Genomic DNA, 15753 nt, shown 5'->3' with positions numbered 1-15753 from the left:
GGTGGGCTATAAGAAAGGGGGGGTTGGCTCCCTGCCATTCCAATCTCAGGAACCCCAAACCCGCCGTTCTGTTCCTTTAGCTAGCACCTCCTTTTTAAGTCCTTTACCAGGCCATTTATCTGGTCACTGGATGCCTTCCCTATAGAGTACCTGCACTGGACATCTGCCCCACACTTACAAAATAAGTTGCGACATATAGCCTACCACACCTTTTGTGCTCACCATAATAGGTCTTCCCTAACACTCGCTGTGAAAAAACCCCACTCCACTGAAGCCAATATGGTAGTGAGGGGAAAAAATTCCTTCCCAGCCCCACTAAAAAGGAGTGACTAGCACAATGCCCATAGCAGGTTCAAACCCACCTGTACCCACCTGATAATCACACTCGGGGGAGAGAGGGTGGGTGCTGCCTTGCCTGCTGCATGCAGAAAGCAGTTTCCAGTGCCAGAGCTTGCACCCTTAAAGCCTTCTGCTCTTACATTCCAAGGGGGTGAGTCAGTGCTACAAAGCTGACCAACACCACCTTTTTTGCAGCAGTTTCTGACTTTGTCTCTTCTTGCTCCCCCGCCCCCCCCCCACCCTCCCCCCACCACTACTGTCTTCCTCTGGCAAGCCTGGACAATGGCCCCCCTGCTTTCAGTGTAGGGCAGTCATTTTGACGGGATGTAATAAACTTTACAAATGCTATATGTGTTACTTGTGAGTTATTTAGTATAAGAAAACAGATGCCTAAAAACTGCAAATTCTTATACTTGACATATTTTATTCTTCTTAGGCAACCACTTAAAAACGCAAATCTGCAATTGGTAGGAATTTTTTGTTCAGCTAATTTTGCATTGATTTTAGTTTAAAAAGCAATCAAGATATAATGGACAGCTACTCAACCATCTTAGGTTATATAAGTTTGATTTGAATTCTGTGACTTTTCAGGGAGAGCGTTTTCTCTTTTGTTTTCTTGTTTTTTTGCCTTGTTTTTGTTCCCTCTAAATTGTGGTATGTGAAATCTGCAGAACAAAACAATATTTTAAAAGGTTAATATTGATCTGTAACAAGAACTAAGGCATGGACTTTGTAAAAAAGAGTCCAAGATTATTGTTCTATAAAATACAGTATGCCTTTCAGTGTATTTCCTATGGGTCTGATCGTACAAAATACTTATTTTTGTAAGTAATTGTATTCACATGGGATTAATCCCAGTGTAAAGTTACTAACGTGTAAATGTCTGCAGGATCAGGCCCTGTGTGTGTGAACTCTAAGTTCTTTTAGCTGTAGCAGGATGGGGCATGTTTTTATGGTATACTCATTTCAACAGACTTGTTTAAATAATGCTTATAAATTAGTTGTCTCTAAAGTGTTGTTTGCAGTGGCAGTCTAAAATCATGATTCCTCACATGTAGGTTTCCTTGAGCTCTGAATGCATTGTTAAGAGTGTGATATATGATTGTTGCTGTGTTTCTTAGTGTGTCAGTCATCTAACCTAGACCCCCACACATCAACTGTAAGCCATTTAGAAATAAAACCACAGCATGTTTTTCATAAATCTCAGGATACTTTTCCATCTAAATATGCTTCATTAGGCTCACCTTCTGTAATACTACTGAATCATTAGATGACATGTAAAAAGAAATCGTTTAGACACTAATCTGTTAGCTATGCAGAGCCCCCATGTGTTTGATACATAAATGCACTGCAGATTAAACCATATGTTTCACTTTCTCATACAGAAAATGTTTTCAAAGCTGTACAGATGCAGGATTACATTATGTTTTGAGTGCTGCTTTCAAGATCTTTACCACAACTTCCATTGGAAAGGAGGATAATCAACATTTTCCTTCAAAGATTACATTGCTTGTTAATAGATTTCTGTTGGATGGAGACCTAATCAAGTAATTTACACTAAAAAGCAATTGCATGCTAAAAATTTCCAGAAATGGTAGCTTTCTGTAATGATGTATATAATAATGGCAGCACTAGACAATCATACTTAAGATAGATCTTCTTTTGGCAATGATACATTTATTTTAAAGTAAGTTCTGGTTTCTTTTTAAAAATCTTTAAAAGCATTTCTCTTAACAGGGTGGGAAACCCAGTAATAGGAATTGAGCTAATTTCTAGGGGAAAGAATGCAAGCAGTTAGCTCTTAAATTGAATCAAGTTCATATAATAATACTAAGCTCGTATATAGCACTTTTCATCAGTAGATCTCATAGCACTTTACAATGGAGGTCAGAATCATTATCTCCATTTCAAATATGGGGAAACTGAAGCAAATAGAGGGGAAGTAATATGCTCATTAGGTCAGTGCCAGAGCGGGAAACAGAACCCAGGTCTCCAGAGTCCCGGTCCAGTGCTCTATCCAGATCTTGGTGAGGTGAGATAGTGAGATGGATTGCATCAGGTGTTTTTTTTCCTTTCATACTGTTGCTTATTTAAATTTTGATAAACTTCGTCTCAACCACATCATGAGAAAATCTATGAAAACAAGAAAATCTATGCAAACAAAATTTGAACCTCAAAAACCAGGCAATGCTTATGATAACCAAACTGTGCCAATCGTAGTGCTGGTGTAGAGCTATATAATGGCTGCTCCTGCAGGTGTACTACGAAGGGACAAAGACTTTCCCCTCTCCTCAACCTCCTGATAGCATACCTGTTTCAGAGAAAGCCATGCTATATATCAATGGGGCTTGAGCACTGGACATTTTTTCCTTAGCCTAAAAGGCATGGACAGCTGCATAGGGTGCCTGGCAAGATACTTTCTCCCTTGTGCTTGCTGGGACCAAGATGTTAGGCCCAGGAGGATGGAACAGTACACATTTCAATTAGGAATGTAAGTGCTGCTGCACATAGTGCTCCCCCTAGCATCTCGTAAAGCATCTGCCTTGTCAAATGAAATATTTCATGGCACCTCTGCTCTGGTACTGCAGGTCAAGTCCCCATAACACCACCCAAAACTCAAATAAAAGCAAGGGCACAATTTGCTCTCTAGGCTTTTGAAAGGGACAGTTATGACCTTGAGTACCACCTGCTTTTCATACATACAGACCACCAAGTTTTCCTTGGGAAACCTGACAGAAAACTTGAATGGAATGCAAGGACCTGAGGTACATGCCCTGGACATTGTACAGGTGCTGGTGTTCTAGAAACGCATCATGCATCCAAAGAGAATGGCTAAATATGCTAAAATATCTAATCAATCAAAAACAAAAAATAGAGTTCATCTTCTGTTAATTGTTGTTTAAATTGCAAACACTCATATAGTTCAGGGAAGGGACTCCTAGGATTGGAATACAAGTCACTCAAGTAGTTTCAGGGCCTACGTCTGCCCTTACATACCTCTGCCAGTTTTTATGGTTTAAATTTACTACGGCTACTTCTACTACTACTTCTTCTTCTGTTGTCTGCCTTCTTGCTAGCTATGGGCATGGGAGGAACAGAAATGGAAGAGAAAGCTGGTTGACAATATAGGGGAAATGGTGACAGTTACCGTATACAGAGGTGTCAATTGTGCAAAGTAACCAGACTGAAAACAGAGATATTTCTCCTCTGTGATGTTTTTCAATTACAGTAATTTTAAATGTTATTTTTTAACCATCATAGGGTTTTTAAAAAATCCGATTTTTAATTTTATGGTGCCACTTTTAAGATAATGCTATTATTAGTTCTTAAGCCCAATATGTCAAGACAATTTTGTGAATGGGCACATCACCCCTACACAAGCTCTGTCCTCACCAATATTTTTATTTTTATTTTTGTCACTAATGGGTTAATTAGTTAGTTTTAACTAATTTGTGCCCTACTGGAAATAAAGAATTGCAGTCTCTGTAGAATAACAGTGAGCACAGCAGGTAACATCTGCCAGCATTGCTGGGACCTCTGATCATATGTGCTGCAATGCCTAGAAACAACAGAACAGAGTTTATGGTAGTTTTTGTGTATGCTTTAATTCTGAATGACCTTGCTCTGGTTATAGTATTTTTGTAAACTGAAATGGCTGTTGTATTGCTGCTGTTATCTCTAATGTAATTCTGAGCTTAGTATCAAAAAAGTTTAAAGATAGAAACATGACTTGAACGAATGGACAAATAAAAAATATCAAACCAAAAACCTGACTCCAAATATTTTGCTGATGTAAATAATAATATGATGGTGTCTCTACAGGTTTAGGAGTATGTATTTATGGTAAGGAAACTTTTATGTTTAGAGATACCTAGTTCTTTTAACAAAGACATTTCTGATATTTGAGTAATATAGTTAACATATGAATTCTGCCATTAATACATAGCACTTATGTTACAAATATTATTATCTCAATTTTACTGATGCGGAAACTTAGCTTAAGTTGAGTAGTTTGATCAAAGAAAATAGTATCAGACCTGCGATTAGAATTTGAGTTTTTGTCTTAGCCCAGTATTCAGTCCACTAGTCCATGCAGCTGCACTGATTTTTAAATTACATACCAAGACATTGCAAAGCGTGCTTTAATAAAAAGAGAAAAAAAATTATGTCATAGGTAAAATATCTCTCTTCCCTCTTATACACCCCCTGAAAAGGGATGAATGTAACTTTTATAGTAAGCTTTCTCAACAGCTTTAACTGTAAATTCAGAATCTGAAGTATTATTATTATTTTATATATTTTCTATTTTATTGGAAAACCAGACTTAGTTTTTCACTGGTTTGACAAAGATGGATGCAAATTCTCTGTTTATTCTACATATGCAAAAAAGAAAAACGTACACAGTCATTCGTTTTTGGGGGTTTGTGTATGTGTGTGCGGAACTGTGATAAATGTTAAGATTGCTGTACGAGTACTTCATTATTTTTCAAAAAATTGTGCAGCTATGCATTATGCTAATGTATTGTACGCAATTCATAGATTCATAGATATTTAGGTCAGAAGGGACCATTAGGATCATCTAGATCATAATTTGCCACTTCCTCTAAATATGCCCAGGACATACTCCACCATAGGGTTGCCAAAGTGCCGTTATTATTATTATTCTACAGTATGTCATTAGATGACTTTAAAAAAAGTGGTTCTTTAGATATGTGGATTTTATCAATTCAATTGTGTTTATTTGGAGAAAGAATATTTGTTTTCTGGAAACAATGTAAAATATACTTGCTTAATAAATCATTGCTTTCTACACCCAACCTAGCTAAGAAATAAATTTCCTTCCCTCTCTCTCAAACAGTGCATTAATTGTTTGTGTCTCCAGCTAAACATGTCTAGGATTTGCTGTCAATTTCCCCCAATATTCTTGTATTTTAAAAAAATCTCCACAGTCTTGTAATTTTCGAGCAAATTCAGAATTTCATCTTGTAGCTACTATTATGCAACATTTCAGCAAAATGATGATGATGATTTATTTTATTATATTATTGGGTAAGGTAAACTGTACACATCCAGTTTAAAGGTCCCTTAAATTGGCTATATATTTATTTACTTATTTAGCCATTTTTATTTATTTTGTGGGAGTGGGGAGAGGGGATTGGGTTTTTTGCTAAGCCTGCATAAAATTGCCCTTTTATACAAATAAACCAGAGTGATTCTATGCGATGAAGCCTATCAGTGATACTGCAGGGAAAAAGGAGGAAAGATGAAGAATTGCTTTTTCATCTTGTATCAATATATATATAGAATAGCATATTGGAAATCATTAATACTGTCCCATAGACATTTTGAATGATGTAGGTGTAGCATAAGTAATTGGAAGTGCTTACATTCTGCCTTCAGACATTTCATTGCTCGTGAGTTAAAATTGGTTGTCAAGTGTGGACTCAGAGGACTGTGCAAGGTGCCCTATTCTGTCATGTGGTACATATTTAATGCTTGAAAGAACAAGGAAGGGACACGTGCAGGAGAGAGAGATAGTGGTACCAACACAGTGCTGGCAACAGCTCTAGTAAAAGACTCAGGATGGGGAGTATTACAGTATTGCATATCTAATATACATATATTGGTTGTGGGGGCATACATAATCCTATCCTTGCCAAGCCAACCTTGAAATCCTTGGTTTTGCCTTGCATCAGTAGCCCTTTTGTATCTTTTCTTTGTGTGCTTTTTTATTTTATTCTTTCCTGGGGTTATGAGCTATAGGTGCATCTAGACCTGATACAAGCACTGAGGCAGGCAGAAAAGCAGAACGGAGCAAACACGCAGCAAGCACGACAGATGTCTGTAGTCATTTATATTGCCAGCACGTGGGTACCGTTTGCTGTTTCCCCTTACTTCTCTTGTGTTCTCCTGGTGAGGAAACAGGAGGCACTTTGCAGCCGACAATGAAATCTTGGCAGCTAATTGCAGTCGTGGGAGATGCCCTTCAGGTAAGACAGAAGAAGGTTTAAAACAATTTAAGGGAGAGAGAGGGAAAAGGGTAAAGATAGCCTTGGTAAATGATGTGGAGCACAAACATTAAACCCATTGACAGAGATGCAGGGGGGTGCGGGAGTAGGTGTGGTGGTGGTGGGGGGGCAAATTGACATGTTTGGCTGCTGTTATTGTGTAGCTGCCTTCAGTGGCTTCTGAACATTAATGCAGAGAGGTTAGTGTTTGCATGTGGCTTCTGGCTGTGTGATTAGAATAGGGATTTGAGCAATTGACGGAATAAAACCCAAGAGCAATATTAGAAGCATGCTGATGGGTTTTCATATTATGAAAGGTATATGGTATGTAAGTGTACAGGACTAATTCTCCAAAGGGCTGTGCTTATGTTTATGTATGTATAATTTGTGGCTGAATGTGTGTGTTTAGATGCATGCCTGTATGCAGTGCTTATAGAAACTGAGATGTGGTGGGATTAATTGTTCATCCTTTCTTTGTGTCTGACTGAAGTTTGTGTGAACTTCATCTTCAAAGAGATGTTTAACTTTCTTTTGATGTGATATATATTAGCATTTATATGAAATACTGCAGGGATCTAATTAAGAATGATTTTCTAAGATACAGTATTGCTTTTTAATAGACACTTTGCAGGATTACTGACCAAATAGATAACATCTTTAAGAAGTTTAAGGTACCTGAATACTTCCTATTGCTGATACATTAACATGTTAAAACAGGTGCACTTTTGACAGATGTTTTTAAAGTTGATCCCATGTAATTGTGTAGTGTACATGTTAGAGCATTAGTGGATAGAGTGTGGCAATATTTTTATAATTAAAACTCTTCTACCTTTACATATAGTTGAATTAACTTTGTTAAAATATATGCTAAAGAATATGCATATTTCAGAAAAAAATGGATTTATGGCTAAGAACCTTGTTCAGTTACAGAGTAACTGGGATATTGCCAACTACTTTGAACATTTCCTTTCTTTAAAAAAAAAGGTTGCAAAATGTGGAACAATGTTCAGGAAAATAAGGTGTTAAAAAAAATCCTTTTCAGACAGACCTGGGGGGCCATACATTTTAGACAACTTATTGCTTCCTCCAGCACAGTTATGTAGTGCAACGTTGTGTACTGTGTATTTTACATAGTTAGGAGCTGATAGCAAATATCTCAGTTTAGGCGCCATAAAATCTCACTGCTTGTAACCTTAAGATACTTTTCAGGTATTTTAGTCAGTTCTGTATTTCAGTATGTAAAATGATCTAAAACAATCTTTTTCATTCCCATACATACTCTTTTAAGGAAATATGGTTTGTTATAGAAGTAATTGAAACTTATCTAAATAAGTAGGAAGTTAGTAATTTATTTCTGGTAGCATTAAATACTGGTATTTTGGGTTCCAACACAACTCAGTATTCTGTTAAAACATTTTTATTTCCTTTAATTATCATAACATGTATATTGGTTAATGCTGTATTATTTGAATTTTATATATATATATATATATATATATATATATATATATATATATATATATATATATATATATATATATATATTTGAGTATGACAGTTTGACTTTTGGAAAGTGCTGCAAAACCCTCTACAGCTGTTCCATAATCTATGTTGCACCCCACACCTTAATAATCAGTGCAGTACTGATACCTGTTTCATGGCTTTCATTTATGAATAATTGAAAAAGCAGCAATAAAGGACTTTTAGTTTGATCCTTAAATATAGGTGCGTGTGTGTGTGTGTTTGTGTACACAAACTTAATCACTCAATCTTATATCTATTGAAGGATTAAGTGAATTGTACTTCTCTTGCTAAAAATAGTATCAGACTATTTGCTCTTCAAAATGTTATATGCTCACTATATCTTATGATCCTGCTGTATTTCTTTTTTTGCTGTAAAAGAATTTATATTTAGTCCTTATCTTCCTAATATCTAATATGTTGATTTCTTGACAAATGTAAACAGAGAATTTAATTAAACTACTTAAAATGTCATGCCTAGGTTTGGAAGAAAGTAGGTTTAAAACTTTTTTCTTCATTCTGTTTTCCATGAAACAATTTCATTCATTCTGTTAAACAAAAGGATCGCTCTTTTCCAAAAGGCATTATTTTCTACCTTTATAAACTTTAAATGAGTCAAAATATTTCAGTAGTTCCTTTAAAGTAGGAATGTTTAATATTTTTCGACATAATTGTTTCATTTCACTTACCTGTTCGGCTTTGCTTATAGAATTACACATTTTACCATAAAATAAATAAATATTAATAAATAAATAATAAATCTTGTATTTGTTAATTGTGCTAGAGGCTTGCACTATGACTATTTTTAAGTTTAAATTAATACAGAGTAATCAGCAATATTTTATAGTGATGTTAAATTACAAAAATGTTGGCAAACCAAATGTAATGTCAGAAATGGGAGAGAAATGATACATGATCGAGTATTTTTCTTACGTGATTGTGGTAGAAGGTAAGAAATAACACATAAAGTGATTCTGAGAAAAAGGTGTATAGGTTTTCACAAGTGAAAACATCTTATTCAAACTTGTTGTGATGTTTTATTAAAATATTTAAGTGGGAGTTCTTTTTAAGCTAACTCAAGCTCCCTGAAGCAATCTTTCAGCCTATTTTGCTTTATTTACATGGTTATTAGGTTTCAGGCACTTTTCTACAAATTATTTCATCAGAAGGTATTATACTCGTAGAATTATTAGAAGAGGCCAATGGCTTTAGTATGACTATTCTTCAGTAGCTGAGATTAAATTTTTGGGAATCAGAAACACAGCTTTGAACTTGCCTCATAGAAAAGCAATATGGCAATGTTTTAAGCGTATTCATTTGAGGGAAAGATTGGTTCCTTTAAAAATAAAGTCATGGCATTGTCTCATTATTTTCCAGTAAATGGGCTTGTTATACAATTAGTCTAGAAATCAATATTGAAAACTTGCTTTTTATCTAGTTTTGAAGTATATTACAAATAAAGTTTTCTTGTCAGTAGCATTTACAGAGGTCAACACCTAGACAAGTTCAATAACATACACAGAAATATAGGTAATCGCTTTTCAAAGGTACTCTTTTTTAATATAAGACTAAAAATGTCATATTGCATATTTCCACTTGTTTTCAGAGTAATAATAGAGTTGCATGCTTGATTTGCATAATGTAAATTACATCTTTCAGTCAGTAGGGGGTAAGGAGTGCAGCTTTGTCGAAAAAGCTACATAATAAACAAGTCTCCCCTAACATCCACTGGTCCTCGCATTACATTTTGATGAGAGAAAACTGATATTTTGGGGGAAATGAGATAATTGGAATGGCATTCATGAGGCTAACAAAAAAAACTATGAATTATTGATTAAGTCCTTTTAATCAGAGGTATTTTCAGCATTTATTTCCAAAATGTTTAAGGGGGTTACGTTTAATTTTATAACCAGGAATATTTGCTCAACTATAGTGTATTAACTCAGAAAACTCTGATCCAACCTTCTTCTGTATGGTTTTTAAGAGAGTATCTCAGACAAATAAGAGTGGTAGCAAAGCTACTGTCTTCTATCCAAGAGATTTTGCATTCCATACTTTTATTTAATGTGAACTTCAATTTTGATAGTGTGAGTGTGTTTGCTTTGGGGATTAATATATAGAGTGTAAGCACTTCTTTACATTGATCTTCATAATGCATTTTCAGCATTTGATTTTAGTTAACCAGGTTAAATTATATAGGCTATGATTTACCATTCAGATTCACTGAAAATAAAACACAATACAGTTTCTTCCACCAGGTTGCGTATGAATAGCAGACTATTTTTGTTAGATAATTAACTACAAGTTGTATGCACAGGAACTTGATTTTTGATCAGGGACAGTTTTCTGATGGTCAAAAATATGAAATGTATATATGGGAGACATACTAGTTGTCTTTCCCCCTTCCCAATTGGTCTTGCAATAAAAGTTACTTTTTTTAAAGTGCTAAAATGGAGACATTTCTTGAGTCAGCAGTTAACATTCAGTTTTTGTTCAGCAAAAATAGGTTATGAATTCAAGCAATTAAAAATGACAAAAAGCCCAATTTTACTGCTTGGACTTAACATGCTTTCATTTTTTTCTTTTTCAGCTATATAAAGAATTCAGAGTATTCTTTCTTGTCAGGTGCTTGCAAAAAATACAGAGACTATTAGAAAAATCCTTACTCTGCATTTGCCTGTGCAATTTTTATTTGAGTACTTCACTGTCAACAGATGCAATACTGACAGTCAAATGCATATAATATCATTTGGTTTTGGCAACTTCTCATTTACATACCTATATTTTGATTCACGTAACTTTGAGAGACTAGTAAATTGCCTGTAAGAATCAATGCAAGGATTTCTTTTAGCTAATATGAGCATAAAGAAAATGTATATTTTGTTAATAGTTATATAACTGAAGAGCTACATCTAGGTAGCTAATATTAATATTGCATATAATTGCTTTTCAGTGATTTACATAAGTTGTATGTGGAATTCTACCCTTTATATAATGTTGGATGTGAATCTAACCTGGGAAAAAATAAACTGATCATGGTCAATAAATTAGATGGATAGTCTTCCTCCAAAATAAAGCCGCAATAGAAACTGCCAACTCATAATGGTGGAGTGTGACATTTGAAAATGGATGATGTTTGAGAATCACCGTGTTACTCCTTGCAAATTAAATACACTTTATATAATAGGCTGCCACTGAAAATATGAGTTTATTTTTTTTACTTTATAAATATGTGTCTATGAACTAGGCATGTGGGTTTTTCCCTTATAAAAAGTTAAATGTTTTAATTTTACAAATAATAAGTAGAGGGGAATTTATTTTTTGATAATGAAAAGTGAAATGCAGGAGAAGAACTGGAGCACAGACACTTGTTTTTGGTTATTAGTTAAAATAATTAATCCTAACCAGATTGTTCTCTAATCTGTATATACAAAAATATATTATATAAATTAAGCAATAGCTTTGGAATTTCAGTGTTGCTTATTTAAAATACTATTCTCCTGTAACTTGGAATTAACATGATCATATGAGACTTGCAACAAAAAATAGCATCATTTCAGTGATGAATTACACTTATGATGATGCAACAGTGTCTTTGAAGAACCACTGCCACATTCAGGCAAGCTTTTAAAAACACATTATTTAACCCAAGCCTCATTAGACTGTCATGTATTTTTCCTTTTGTACTATTGCTGATTACCCAGATATTTATATGTAAGCAGATGGTGTCTCCTATTTAATCATCCTGATTTTCTGGCCTAATTCATAATCTGTGATGCCACAGTGCTAGTGATTGCAACTCTGTTACTGCTTCTGATTTGTGATGTCCCAAACTTCTGGGGTATAATAGCAATGAATAATGTGGACAACATAAACGGGTTGATTCAAAAGGATTTATCAGCCGTGTATACAGAGAAAGTTTAGTAATCGGTAGTAATAGGAAACAACACAACAAAGAAGCAAACCCAAACAGGTTTAGTTAGAATAGTCTGCAAGACTAAATGGATCGTGAAATGTCATTTAACATTTTTCCTTTTGAGACTCTTAACTTTTGAGAAAGTTTGATTATTTAGAAAGCTGTGAACAGTGTCAGTTTTGCACATCCTTCCTACTTGCCAAATTAATTAAGCCAGTGCCACACAAGGCCACCTCTTTATTTACATATCAGAAGCACATAAAAATGAAACAACATTAATCATGACAGTTTCCAGAGAATATTACTGCTGACTTGTCAAGGAGCAAAACTGTCTAACCAAGAATAAAATCCCATTCCAAACAGCATTTCATTCCAACAAAGAGTCCTCAGTGGTCCGCAGCATTACAAATTCAACTCCAATTAAATGTGTATACATTCTGCCAACACCACAGCTTCCAAATCGTCTTCATTTCTTTTACTCCCTTCTGCACATTTGGAGGTACCAATTTGAAACATAATTCTAAGCCACTCTTCCTTGGAAAGTGAGCATCCTTTTTTTAGTTCCCAAAGGAAGGAAACAGGAAAATATCCTTTGTATCACACGATCTTGACTTGCAGCAATTATATTTACCAAGGACAAGCATGGTGACCACGCTCTTAGGTGTTTTTAAGCATCTTTCAAATAGATGTGACAATTTTTTTTAAATTGCTTCCTCTTACCAACAAACCACTGTAACAAGGAGAACAAGGTAGTGCAATACCACTCCCCATCTCAGTGGGGGAGATGTCTGGTTAGTCCACGAGGAAATGTGGAGAGCATCCATGCCTGAAAAATGCCTCCCCCAGCCTCATGGGAGCTGCTCCTAGGAGGAAGGGGGAAAGAGAGATGTACAAGCTAGGACTGACTTGCTCCCTCCCCACATTGGGGGCTTACTGTCTCCCATTGACTGGTGAGGGGAGGAGGGTGGTAGCTAACTTGCTCTCACATTCTCTCTCTCGCCCTCCCCCAGGTAATTTTAAATCTCTTTCTTCTGTAGTTATAGATATCTATCTGTGTTTCTAGGATGCTGTGGGTCCAATCAATCACATTTTCAGGAAGGATTTTTTCCCATAGGGCCAAATTGGATGAGGTCTGTTGGGGTTATTTGTCACCTTCACAAAAGCATTATGGAGGAACATTTGGAGAAAACAAGAGAAGGATTTAGAATTCTAAAACTAAACAAAACTATAGGAAAATACAACTGTTGTGGATCATGTCTAGTGCGGATAAAAACTAAAAGGGCCCGCTCCCAGAGCTAAATGAGACCTGGGATTTTAGCTAGTGGACCGTGTGCCTGTAAGGGGAAGCCTGAAGAATTCACAGACATAGGTACCCTGTGGTACTTTCACCTTCCTGCCCATGGGTGAAGGATTAGAGGATTCATAAGGGACCTGAGTCCTGGTGATGGGGGGAGGTGTTTACCGCATTAATTACCCAGTAACCACATGCTAAGTCCAGTTAAATGCCTACTATATGAGAGGGGCATATATCACCCCTACCCAGTGATAATTTAAGATAGTTGTGGCCTGCTGCTTAAAATCCATTCCATTATCTGTTGTTCATTCACCTGTGTGTCCTGAGCAATTCAATACAGCCGTTGACCCGCTCCATTAGCATGTTTTAGAAGCCTGTATGAAAAGCTAATGTTTTAGTGACCCATTGTGGCACCCTGAGGGGTTGCTCATTAACTGCTCCCTTGATACAAAGGAGGTGAAAGTAGCTCTCTAGGGAGAGCAAACTAGGAAGCTGGGGCTCAGGACGACTGGTTGGCATCCTCATGTCAGTCAGCATTGGACAGGGATATGTGTTACGAGTTGCCGATAATGCCAAACCCTATGAAGGGTATTGGTGTGGTTACTGAGAGCCATTCAACTGATTTTGATGGACTATGGCTCAAGCCCCTGACTGAACATCTGTGTGTCCTGTTGATAATGGAATAGGAACTTCATTCATTGAAATGGCTCTTGATCTCAGAAACAGAAGTGCAGTGGAGCTGGAACAATTTGTATAGTGAGGGTGCTGAGAGCCACTGAACAAAAGTGTAAACCCTGCATGTGATGGAAACCACTTCAACCCAGAGGGTGCTGCTGTACCCACAGCACCCCTAGTTCCAGCACCCCTGCAGAAGTGATGCGTCTACATTGATTTAAAATTAAAGACTTAAAAACCTTTTATATGACTGACATTTTCTTATTGTTCACCCATTTGTGGCCACTAACTATTAACTAATGTCAAACAGAGTAGATAGGTTCAAATCATGGAAAGGTTACTAATACATTAACTGTTTTTACTTTTACTATTAAATTATTGTTCAAAGTAAGCATACTATAGATTTAACAACAGTGTTAAAAATAAGGTGGGGTTTTGAAAAGGGTTTTTCAGTGGCTTAACTCTGCTCTATTCTAGTTAATGGTAACAAATTACCTCAAATTTCATAGGCATTTTAAATCCTGCATTTTGGTTGGCCCATCTCTATTTTTTTCACTTAGGCCTATTTTTGAATTTAGACTTTGATTTCAAGTCAGGCTACACTTTAGGCCAGTATAAGCTGGTGAGGAATCAAGATCTATAGATGTAATGTTATATTGGATACTAGACAATCAGTGATCCCAGAACTCAGTCCAAGAATGGTGAATAAACCAGACTCAGTATTCCTTAGAAAAGAGGCTTTTAATATGAATCTGACTTGTTATGGTCTACTAGTGAGTTTCAAGTAGTCAGACTATACCTGGATAGTAAATTTGCTATTTTTATATTGAAAATGCAGGATATATTTTGTACTAGACTTCCTTGCTAGTATATTCAACAACAGTTAACTCTGCAGTTGTCTATACCTGCTAAATAGCAGTCCTTGCCCTCACTTGAAATTACTGTTAGACTTCTGTGGAGTAAGTTAATTTATTCTACCAATTAAAAACAAACCAAAATAAAACTGGGTACTGTAGGATATTATACCCTCCTCTAGCAGTACAGGGCAGGGGGTGAGGCTGTAAAGCCATCTTAGGTGGCCACTTGGGGAGTCCCAGTGACAGAATGCAAGTGGAGTGGCTGGCTCAATGTTACCATTCTTTTGCAGCTTGTGGCATACAGAGAGTATAGGCAGTATGATCAGAGGGGAAAGGCTGGCAACAGAGGAACAGCCATACTGGGTCAGACCAATAGTCCATCTAGCTTAGTATCCTGGCCAGTGCCAGATTCTTCAGAGAGAAGGAATAGAACGGGGCAGTTTCAAATAATCCATCCCTTGCTGTCCACTGCAAGCTTCTGGCAGTTGGAGGTTTAGGAATATCTGGAGGGTGGGGTTGTGTCCTTGACCATGATGGATCTGTCCTATACTTTTGGCCTTCACAGGGGGTTTTACAGGCCTTCGTTGGCAGCTGGGCGCAACTCAGAACATTCTTGAGTTGCAACAGGAGCTCATGATTGAAGGGTGGAAGCATAAACATGGCACAAAGCCACCTTATATGAAAGCTGATTAGGTAATTTTAGCAGTTAAGCTTAGACCATATTACAAAATCTCCATGTGCAACTTGATATATTCTAATTGACCTCTATGTGAGTATGCAGTAGCGGTGGAAGAGAGGGACGCACTTTTCTCCTCCTTATGTGGCCAAGCACATTGTGTTCTGTGCACTCACCGTGAAGATTTCTTCTCTCATCTTGTCTATAGATGCACAGCACTCAAAAGGGACAGAAGGCATAGATGGGGGTTATGCTGAGTTCCTTACAGAAGTGAAGCAGATGTTCACTTTTCATTCCAGGAAGCCTACTGGCTGTGAGCTGGAATGTCACTGGGAAACGGGCTTGCCTAACATGGCACAATTTAGTCTTTATTAATCTAGAGTGATCAAATGGTAAAAATTGCAGACTAAATTATCTTCTAAATTAATTATCTTGAGAGAGCACAAGATTTTAACCACAAACCTAAG

The 15753-nt window shown here is 36.4% G+C and overlaps 1 protein-coding gene across 18 annotated transcripts in view; it reads left to right on the top strand.

The window, feature by feature from the left end:
- The window catches only part of RBFOX1 (RNA binding fox-1 homolog 1), a 2430619-nt gene that overhangs the window by 1271156 nt on the left and 1143710 nt on the right, over nt 1-15753 (top strand). For 2 of the 18 annotated variants that reach the window (XM_073362516.2, XM_073362511.2), the window contains exon 1: nt 5972-6329. The exons of 12 other annotated variants lie outside the window; for them this stretch is intronic. In XM_073362516.2, the coding sequence (XP_073218617.2) occupies nt 6285-6329 (45 nt within the window). In that variant the 5' untranslated portion in view covers nt 5972-6284. Of the gene's footprint in view, nt 1-5970; nt 6330-6526; nt 6548-6571; nt 6676-6967; nt 7019-15753 lie in introns of those variants that run through there. 4 more of the 18 variants (XM_073362509.2, XM_073362520.2, XM_073362512.2 and 1 more) reach the window with 4 other exon arrangements.

Source organism: Lepidochelys kempii, chromosome 10, assembly GCF_965140285.1.
Source record: "Lepidochelys kempii isolate rLepKem1 chromosome 10, rLepKem1.hap1, whole genome shotgun sequence".
Classification (NCBI taxonomy): Eukaryota; Metazoa; Chordata; order Testudines; family Cheloniidae; genus Lepidochelys; species Lepidochelys kempii.
Note: the sequence above shows the minus strand (reverse complement) of the source record. Positions and strands in the feature narration are given on the sequence as shown.